This window comes from Pinus tabuliformis, chromosome X (genome assembly GCF_031772625.1).
Source record: "Pinus tabuliformis cultivar Carrire ecotype Pingquan chromosome X, CPIR1, whole genome shotgun sequence".
Taxonomy (NCBI): domain Eukaryota; kingdom Viridiplantae; phylum Streptophyta; class Pinopsida; order Pinales; family Pinaceae; genus Pinus; species Pinus tabuliformis.
The window spans coordinates 461,602,931-461,613,220 of record NC_142308.1 but is presented as its reverse complement, the minus strand read 5'-3'; the positions used below and the strand labels follow the sequence as shown (position 1 = coordinate 461,613,220).

The 10,290-nt window shown below is 37.9% G+C and overlaps 1 protein-coding gene across 1 annotated transcript; it reads left to right on the top strand.

Moving 5' to 3' along the window:
- Positions 1 to 7,738: 7,738 nt before the first annotated feature.
- Positions 7,739 to 9,861, top strand: LOC149140619 (expansin-B16-like). The gene is made up of 5 exons (XM_089447431.1): positions 7,739 to 7,967; positions 8,064 to 8,176; positions 8,615 to 8,811; positions 8,937 to 9,066; positions 9,324 to 9,861. The coding sequence occupies exons 1-5, from the start codon at positions 7,784 to 7,786 to the stop codon at positions 9,516 to 9,518; spliced, it is 819 nt and encodes a 272-aa protein (XP_089303557.1). The 5' UTR covers positions 7,739 to 7,783; the 3' UTR covers positions 9,519 to 9,861.
- The last annotated feature ends 429 nt before the right edge of the window (positions 9,862 to 10,290 follow it).

Here is a 10,290-nt window from a genome sequence, read left to right as displayed (position 1 = left end):
AAAACTGCTTGTGTCTTTGTGTTGCTTACTGTATTTCTCTGCTGTCTTTCCATTTATTTTCTGTGTATTGGCAATCTGATCGATCGTTGTTTCAATAACACAGAATACACACACCATCACATGAGTCTGTAATACCTTTTGTTTAATAAATCTTCAACTGAGGTCACTCATAGGGTGATTATCAGATCACAAACTTAGTGATCATATAGTTACTTTATCAATCAACCCAAAATAACTAGTGCATTAAAACATTTCAAGTTACCTAGTTGAGGTGGAGATTCCAAGGTAGTGTAACATTACTTGTAGACTAGTCTTGAGTGTATAGGTGTTGCATGCAGTCAAATTATCACCCTAAAGGAATTGCACAATTCAATTCGGGGAATTTTGTAAATAATAGGGGATAATTCCTCAAGGAACATTGCAAGGAAATATGAACTCAAGGTGGGGGGGAATTTTACTAAGTCTAGGTCAGAGGCCTTCAATGAGTAGAGAAATAGTTTGTGCACTTGCAGGGTGAGCTCAGTTGAGCAAAGCAATTGTAATACATCTCTATTTCATTTTATTAATGAAAGAGGCATTGGGATTTTTAGTAGATTTCTTTCCCTAAATGAAAATACTTGTTGCATGTGTGTTGTTCCTTCTTGCATGTCTGAAACTTTTGTTCTAAGTTGTGAAATAATGTCCACAGAGCAGTAGTGTAGATTTGTGTCCTGTGATTTTGATTAAAACTTCATGAGCAGTTGCAAATCTACAGTCGAATTTATACATGGTATTAGAGCTGGATTCACATTAGAGCAAGAAATTTGAAGTTATTTCTCATAGGTTCAAATTTGAAGATCAATGTACCAGGATTTCTTTAAAGCTAAGAAGATGGCCTTCAATGGACTAAGGCTAGAGTATGCCTTGGAAGGCACCTCTAATTTTGTTGGATGGAAGGACCACATGGAGGCAGTATTTGATGACAATGAATTACTAGAATACATCAAGATATATGTTGAAAAACTCCAAGCATCTGATTCCCAGAACCTTTCTTAATGGAAGAAAGATGTAGCCGAGGTGAGGAGAATAATCTTGGAGGGAGTACGGGATCATATTGTCTTGAATCTCCATGGAAAAGAAATTTCATTTGCGATGTGGAAAGCACTGACAGAATTGTTCGAGAATAATAGTGGCTATAGGAAGTTAGCGCTCAAGGATAAACTTTGAAGTATCAAGATGCAGAAGAATGACACAATTCTGCATTATTTGAGTAAGTTTACATAGTTTCGTGATGAACTTGGCGAGGTTAGTGTTAATGTCCCTGAATAATACTTGGTAACCTTATCCCTTCTAGGCCTTCCCAAGATTTGGCATAGCTATCAAGATTCAGTGAATGGGAGGGAGAAACTACCAAGTTGGGAGTGCTTATGATCTGATTTGGTATATGAGGAAATGAGGTGAAATACTAGAGATGGGACTTCATCCAAGGGCAAGGATGAAGAAAAATTTTCATTGGATGGAAAGAAAAAGAAGGGAAAAGGGAAGAAATCAAAATCCAAACTAGAATCCATCCAAGGGGGCAAGAAGAAATATTTGTCAAAAATTAAATGCTTTATTGTCATGAATTTAGGCACTATGCCATAAAATGTCCACACAAAAAGACAAACAAGAATACCTCAGATGGAGTAGTGGGTGAAGCTTTGGCTTCACAGTTCATGCTTGATTTTACCCTCATTCCATGCATGACCAACATAAGGATGGGGAGCATTTGGTACTTGGACTCAATTGCCTCGTTTATGATGGGGAATAGAAACTTTTTCAGTGACCTGAAAGAAAATGATTTTAAAATGCACATCGAGATGGGGAATGACGAAAGGTATAGTGTGACCGAGATTGGGATAGCCAACTTTCAGAGGGATTCAGGCTCAATGATTTCATGTTCGTTTCGGGCATAAAGAAAAATCTAGTCTCTGTTTCATTTCTGGAAGGTTGTGGTTATCATGTCATCTTCAACAAAGGAAAGGAATTCCTAAGACACATAGCCATGGGACAGGTGAAGAAGATCGTGGTTTGTGTGAAGAACATGTACAAACTAGATTTGGAGGATTATGTTGCATTGAGCACAAAGGTGGAGAATGCGCAGAGTTGTGATGTGGTGAAATTTGGAATAGAAGACTTGGCCATTTTCATCATGGTGCCTTGAAGATCATGCAATAGATAACCACAAGCCTCCGCAAAGGAGCACTTGACTAGCAGGATGTATGCAAAGAATGTACTTTGGGGAAGTACACAAAATCCACATTCCATGATTGGGACAACAAAGCACATGCAGTCCTTGAAAGGATCCACTTTGATGTTTGTGGACCTTTCTCGACAGCCTCCACTACCAGGCACAAATATTTTGTCATTTTTATTGATGGCTTCTCATGGAAGTGTTGGATATTCTTCACGCGGAAGAAGGATGAGACATTCTCCAAGTTCATAGAATTCAAGGCACTGGTTGAGAAAGAAACATGAAAGAAGGTGAAGGTTCTCATGAGTGACAATAGAGGTGAGTACGTGTCAAATGAATTTACTTTTTTTGTGTAAAAGAAGGCATTCGACGAGAGTTGACAGCACCCCACAACCCATAGAAAAATGGTGTAGCTGAGAGGAAGAACCATAGCATTGTGGGAGAAGTGACTCCAATGTTACATGATTAAGGCTTACCTATTCATTTATGGGTCGAGGCATGCAACACAGTAGTATATTTGTAGAATCAGAGTCCTCATCTGATTCTAGTCATGATTAACCGGAGGAGGCTTTCTCAGGGAGAAAATCGGATGTGTCGCACTTCATGATTTTTGGAGCCTCTATTTACTACCATGTCTCCAAAGAATCAAGGAAGAAGCTAGAATCGGCAATAGGATTGGGGGTATTTGTTGGTTACACAGAAACTCCCCACAACTACCGTGTGTATTTTCCATCCCCTAGATTGATATTTGTGCAAAGGGATGTAAAATTTGATGAATATAAAGTGATGTGATGCTCTCTTAAGAGGGAGATTCAGATCCCACCAGAAGAGGAGATTTTAGCTCTAAAGGAGGAACATCAAGAAGTTATGGAGTAGCGAAAAAATGAGTAGAGAGTGGAGATAACCACTCAAGAAGAACCATCTAGAGAAGGCAGGAAAAGGACCAGGGAAGTTGAGAGACTTGTGTGGGATGCGAGGGAGAATGTGGGTGCTCCTTCAAATTAGGGTAGGCGAAGAAGTTCACCAGATCGGTACACTAGCTACATGGCTCTAATCACTGAGCTTCTAGAGACTGACCCATCATCTTTCGAGGAAGCAGTAGAGAAAGTTATGTGGGTTGATGCAATGGTGGAGGAATACAAATCCATGTAAAGAAAAATGTTTGGGAAGTGGTTCGAAGACCAACAGATCAATCAGTTGTGGGTTCGAGATGGATCTTAAAGGTAAAGCATGCAGCAGACGTAAGCATAGAAAAGTACAAGGCCAGATTTGTGGCCAAGGGGTACTCTCAAGTTGAGGGTATTAACTATGAGGATACCTTTTCTCCTGTAGCATGGTACTCATCCATCAAATCAATTCTTGCTCTAGCTGCAAGGATTGGGTGGAAGATCCACCAGATGGATGTGAAAACAACATTCCTCAATGGAGTCATTTAGGAAGAGGTGTATATCAAGAAACTATAAGGCTTCAAGACTTTTTATTGAGATTCTCATGTGTGCAGACTCAAGCGAGAATTGTACAGTCTCAAGCAAGCACCCCATGCTTGGTACACCAGGATCAATAGCTATCTAACCAGTTTCGGCTTCACCAAAAGTGACTTGATTTTAACTGTTGATGAGCATCTAATAAAATATTGCAAGGAGGACCTTGTAAGAGAGTTTGAAATGAAGGACATGGGTCTCATGCACTACTTCCTTGGATTGCAAGTATGGAAAGGTGATGGGGAATTGTTTGTCTCTCAGGGAAAGTATGCCAACGAGATACTTCAGAGGTCCCGCATGGAGAGTTTCAAACCCATGGAGACACCTCAAGTGACCAACTGGAGGAAAGAGGATTCCACTTCTGGTGAAGAAGTGGATTCTATTGTTCACTAATGTATCTTTTTAACACATGACTAGGTATGTGCTTGCAGTCGACCACCTGAGCCAAGCTATGGTTAGGCCAACCAAATTATTTTGGAGTGAAACTAAGAATGTTCTACAGTACCTCAGAGGAACTACCCAGTTTGGACTATGGTACAGACGGACAGAGGGAGTGAAGCCATGTGGCTTCACAGATGTAGATTGGGTGGGGAGTCCATCAGACCAAAAGAGTACATCAAGTGGAATTTTCAGTTTTGAGTCCACATCGGTTTCTTGGTATAGCAGGAAGAAAATATTTGTGACACTTAGCTCGATAGAAGAAGAATACATGGTTGTCAGTTAAGGAGAATGTGAGGTGATATGGATGAGAATGATACTTGTTGTCTTTTTTGGTCAAATGATGGATCCAAATGTGATCTACTGTGATAATCAAAGTTGTATCAAGCTCTTTGAGAATCTTGTTTTTCATGATCGATCCAAGCATATAGATATACGGTATCAACATTTACAGGATTGTGTGCAAAGACGGATAATGTTGTTGCAGTACATTTGGACATAGGAACAAGATGCTAATTTTTTAACAAAGGCCTTGTCAAGAGGGAAGTTTGAGTTCCACAGGTGTAGGATAGGGGTGGTTGATAATCCATTTCTTGTTGAGAGGGAGTGTTGAAAAATGTAGCAAGAAATTCTCAATTTGATTTTGCCTTGACTAATCAAATTTCCACATGCAGAGAACTTGGATGCAGTTAACTTGTATGACATGTATTATGTCACCTAGTTTACTCAGTAAATTCGAGTTGGAGTACTTAGAGTTCATTTCTTCGTGTGTGGTTGCTAATTTGTAGAAATCAAGGTCAGTTATCTCAAGTTCCATCTTTTGGAGGAACTAGTGGAAGGTCAGTTAAGCAGTGAAACTTCAACCAAACTCAGTGGTCATCTAGTTAACTGATCAATCAAACCAAAATAACTAGTGCATGTAGAAAATTCAAGTTACCCAGTTGAGGTGGAGATTCCAAAGAAGTGTTACATCAGTTGTAGACTAGTATTGGGTGTACGGGTGTTTCTTGTAATCAAATGATCAACCTAAAATAATTATGTAATTCAATTGAGGGAATTTCCTAAATAATAGTGCCTAATTCCTTAAGGAATGGCGCAAAGAAATAAGAGTTCAAGCCGAGGGAAAAATTGACTAAGTCTGGGTCAGACGCCTTCAATGAGTAGAGAGATAGGTTTTGCACTTGCACAGTGAGCTCAGTTGAGCAAAGAAATTGCAACACATATCTATTTCATTTGATTAATGCAAGAGGAATTGGGTTTTTTAGTAGATTGTTTCCCCAGATAAAAATACTTGTTGCATGTGTGTTATTCCTTCTTGCATGTTTGAAATTTTTGTTCTAAATTGTGAAATAATGTCCGCAAATCATTAGTGTAGATATGTGTCTTGTGATTTTGATTAAAACTTCATGAGAATTTGTAGACATTATCTGATTATTTACGCGTCCCTTCTAGTATATATAACATTTCCTAGTCCCTTGGAGATGTTGAAATCAACTAAACTGTGAGTCATTCCCATAAATCTTGACCACTTGTAGGAAGTGCCAGCCCCATAAATGAATCCTAATAGGTTTCCAATTTTTAAACACATTATCAAACTAGAAAATAAGTGGCAGACCTTGTAATTGAACCAAGAATGACATGATGTCTAGTTTATCTGGCCTATCATCAAAACACACTCTCCACTTTTTCTGGAAGAGATATTGCAAGGTTCGGTGACAATTAGTCTAGCGTAGTTTTGGGTGTGTTTTCTAGACGTTGTAATACACAACATCCAACCTTGAGCAAGAATCATGTGGTGTGGAGAACACCCCAAAATAATGGAGAAATTTTTATCCATCCCTTTCTTGATTATATCCATAGTCATTCATTTGGTGGAAACACATCCAACAATGGCAACACCCTCCATCTTGTGGATGTCATGTAGCCTAATATCATCTCCCATAACTAAACTTGATTAATCTACTTTTCACTTGACATGTTTCTTATACTTTTGGATTGATTCTATGGGTGTGGGCATTGAGATGATGGTCTAAGTTATGTTGTCGTCGCTTGTCATTTCTTATGTTAGGTGATGTCTAATGAATCCTTCCAATAGTAGGTCAGAAGAGGGGTACATAGGTAGTGAGTCTATAGAGAATAGAGTGGGATTCCCAAGGAAGGGAGTTGAAGAGTGTGCTTCCCATGGAATGGAGTTAAAGCTTTCGCCTACATAATTGGCTTAATGGTGGAAGGTTGGTCTGGATCGTTCCCATCATGACGAGATCCAAAAGGGGAAATGAATATGTCCTCATTTATAAAGTATTGTATAGTCCTTATGTTCCGATGAAGTTCTCTGATATGATCCTTGGATCCTCTACCAGACTCTACTCTTCTATTGATTCACTATAGTGTGTAAAGAGCAGTGACAAGTCAACATTGTACTTTTGTGACATCAGGCTCTGAATACCTATGAGTAAATCCTCACAATAGTCGACCTAATAGTCTCCCATAGCTTAGTGCTAAGGTGCTAAATCGACAATTGTGAATTGTAACATGAATTAATTGAGAAAAGAGAAAGCAAACCCTACCTCAGACCCATGTCACATATAAAACCTTCGACCAGAGCTTGTGAAAACCCTATCCCTATCAAAACAAAACCTAATAATTAATTTATAACCCATATTCATAAATATTAATCACAACTAAATAGTTTTTCATAATTTTAAATAATTAAGATTGATTACATTACCTATTTTTCGAACATAGAAAGTTTCAAACATCATTTAATATACTTACAACTAATAAAGATTCCTGTACTCGAACCTAAACCTCAACATATGCGGTCGTGTTAAACCGAATCGATTGACACGGGTGTGATGTTGTCGATATTTGACCCTAATGCTTATTAAATCCCTGCGGTTGGTTTTCCAAATTTGACACTTACGAAAGTCACGCTTTTTTTTTCATGTAAATCCCGTGATATATGGAAAATCCCTCTTTGCTATGCCTTCCATTGGAGACTAACTTGTTGCCGTAGTTTTTATCCAATAAAGATAGTCGCTCCGCTATAGTTTTTTAATCTGATAAAGATACACGCGCCGGCCCTAGAATCTGAACAGTGGAATAATATATAGCCACATCTTCTGCCACTTACATTTATGGGTTTTTTCCCTCTCGATCGCTTTCTCCAGGCCTGTAATTCAACGATAACCTTCTTTATTATCGCCTCGTCTCACGCTTTAACTTCCTCGCTTATTGTTGAAATCTCCATTATTTTTCTGCGTATAATTTGACTTCCAAAAATTGGCCAACTCAAAACGAACATAGCCATGTGTGCTGCCACTTACATTTTTGAGTTTTTCCTTCTCAATCCCTTTCTGCTGACCTGGAATTCAACCATAGCCTTCCGCATTATCGCCTCGTCTCACGCTTTAACTTCATCGTTTACTTTTGAAATCTCACAGAAGCAGATAAGTGGACCTTCTGAATTCTACATAGAAGTGATTTCAGTAAAAGAAAAAAAGGTTGACAATTGACTCAGATTGAAAACCCAGACAATTCCTTACAGTTCCAAAGCCATTATAAAACTGTGTTATTGGGGCAAATTCCTAAGGTGTATTCGCTTTGAGCTCAGCATAAGCCAATTCTGTGCCTTTAAGCTTTGCTTTAGAAAATGAGGATCTCGGCACTTAATATGGCTTGTGCCGTTGCAATTGAAGCTTGCAGTATAATGCTTCTATGCTCTGCAATCGCTTACGGTGTCCATTTTGAAAAACATGAGTTAGCAACACAAGGGAATGACTGGCAGCCAGCCACTGCTACATGGTATGGCAGTCCAGATGGAGATGGAAGCGACGGTAAGGGAAATATTATGTCGTTTATTCTGGGGAATAGTTATAAAAATATGAACATGATGGTCAAAAAATTACAGTTCTACAATTGCTTTGTAACAGGTGGTGCATGCGGATATGGCAGCCTAGTGAAACAGTTACCTTTCGAATCGAAAATAGCTGCAGGAAGTCCAGCCCTATTCAAAGGAGGGACAGGATGTGGCGCATGCTATCAGGTCTAGTTACATCTTGATTTCATTATGTAATAAAGTAATTTGGTGCCTTCTTGTTGCGGAAGGGTTTCTTGTTTAGAATTGGAGATGTTCGGAATATTTTGAAATCATCACTATTTTTATTTGGATTGTAGGATTGTAGGAATATTTCAGAATTTAAGGGTGATTTTTTTTCGAATATTTTGAAATCATAACGACATGTTGTGGAAGAATATTCTTATTTAGTTTGCGGATTTAAGAAATAGTAAAATCACACAAATAAGAGTTACATTGAAATCACACAAATAAGAGATTTATTTTAACTAATTATTCCAAATTATTAAATATTTTTAGAATCAGTAATTTACTTAAATTCACAGATTTTAAAATATTCTCAAAATCCTCGATCAAAATAAATTAACAGATTGTTAACCTAACTGATCATATGTTATGTTTAAATAGGTGAAGTGCACGGAGAATGGCCTGTGTTCCCAAAACGCGGTGACTGTGGTAATTACGGACGAATGTCCTGGTGGAATCTGCTCAGGTTCTGGCAAAAAGCATTTCGATCTCAGCGGTACTGCCTTCACTGACATGGCTTCTCCTGGTGCATCTTCGAATCTGCTTAACACTGGAGTTGTCTCTGTTTTGTTTCGTCGGTAGTTATCTATTCCTGCACCTCAATCAAGTAAATCAGAGGATTTTTGCAGAGTTGGCGCCTTTATGATGTGCTTTTTTTTTTCATTTTATTGAACGTGTCTTCTTATTTCATCTTATATTATAGCGTGCCATGCCAATATCCGGGCAAGAATATTGCATTCAACGTTAACGGAGGTGCCAGTGACTACTGGTTTGCTATCCTTATCGAATACGAAGACGGAGATGGCGATCTTCGAGCAGTGTATCTAAAGCAGGTGTGTTATTATACAGATAACGAGTTAAATTTTGGATATGGAGATTATGTGGTTGAATTTATATTGATTGTTTGACTTTTCTCCTGATTATGAGATTTCTATATATTCTCAGAATTTGGGATTGACACAGAGATAAAAAAAATTCTAATATATTCCCTGAATCCGAAATAAACGTAAAAATACCCGATTCATGTAAATCTATATATCAATTCATGATTACAAGAAGAAGACTCGTGTTTACATTTTCATGTATGCAGGCAAACTCTAATACATGGCAAGGAATGGAAGAGACTTGGGGTGCAAATTGGTGTTTGAATAGCGGCCCTTTACAAGCTCCATTCTCTATTCGCTTGCAGTCTCTTTCAACTGGAAGAACACTCACTGCAAACAATGTTATTCCTCAGAATTGGCAACCCGGAGCTACTTACAGATCACTTGTCAATTATCACTAATCACCATCCGAGCTCCTGTGATGCGCCATACCGTCCGTTGCATTTGTACTAGTGTTTTCATGCGAATAAAAATAAGTGTCGTAGGATATTCAGGTTTCTCTTTTCTTCAGAGCCGGAAGGCCGGGGGAGAAATTGTACCTGGAGAAGTCTCACAGGTATACATAGAATTCTCGAAAATGGACGAGAAGGTTTGTGGGGAATTAACAGTAGCCATGGGATGATGTAGCCATGAGATGATGGGTGAGATCGTATTTCTAATGTTAACATGAAATTCAGATTTTTCTCAGCGTGGATGTAACCAAGAAGTCGCAGTTTTCTAAGTCTTCTATATTTCGGAGTTGGTTTTTGGAGTTTTTTCAAATGGAATTGGGTGAGTCATGGTCGCATTAATTTGATTGTGTATTTTCACCTAATAATGTTTTTTTGAATGTATAAAAAAATTTAGTATTTTTAAACTTCACATATTTTGATTATCGAAAATTTTGTGATTTCAACTATTTTTAAAAATTTCGATTAAATTAAAAAATATAATAGAAAGTATTTTTAAAATATAAAATAATTAAGTTACCACAATTCCATTTGAAATTTGAAGCAATTTTTTTCAAATTTCAAATAAAGTTAACTAGTATTTGCATTACATGTTGCAAAGGAAAGTGAGTAAATAGATAACATATGAAGATTTACACAACGGTTTAGTAGTTTAAGCTGATAATTATTATACAAAACTTCTCCAATGCCTCTCTCAACTCTGTGCACGACAATGATGATTTGA

Bases quoted from the DNA above. Each gene is read 5' to 3' on its own strand.
- LOC149140619 (XM_089447431.1), top strand. From the start codon at position 7,784: ATGAGGATCTCGGCACTTAATATGGCTTGTGCCGTTGCAATTGAAGCT. The intron at 8,177-8,614 runs GTCTAGTTACAT...ATGTTTAAATAG, and splicing joins GATGTGGCGCATGCTATCAG to GTGAAGTGCACGGAGAATGG. The intron at 9,067-9,323 runs GTGTGTTATTAT...TCATGTATGCAG, and splicing joins GAGCAGTGTATCTAAAGCAG to GCAAACTCTAATACATGGCA.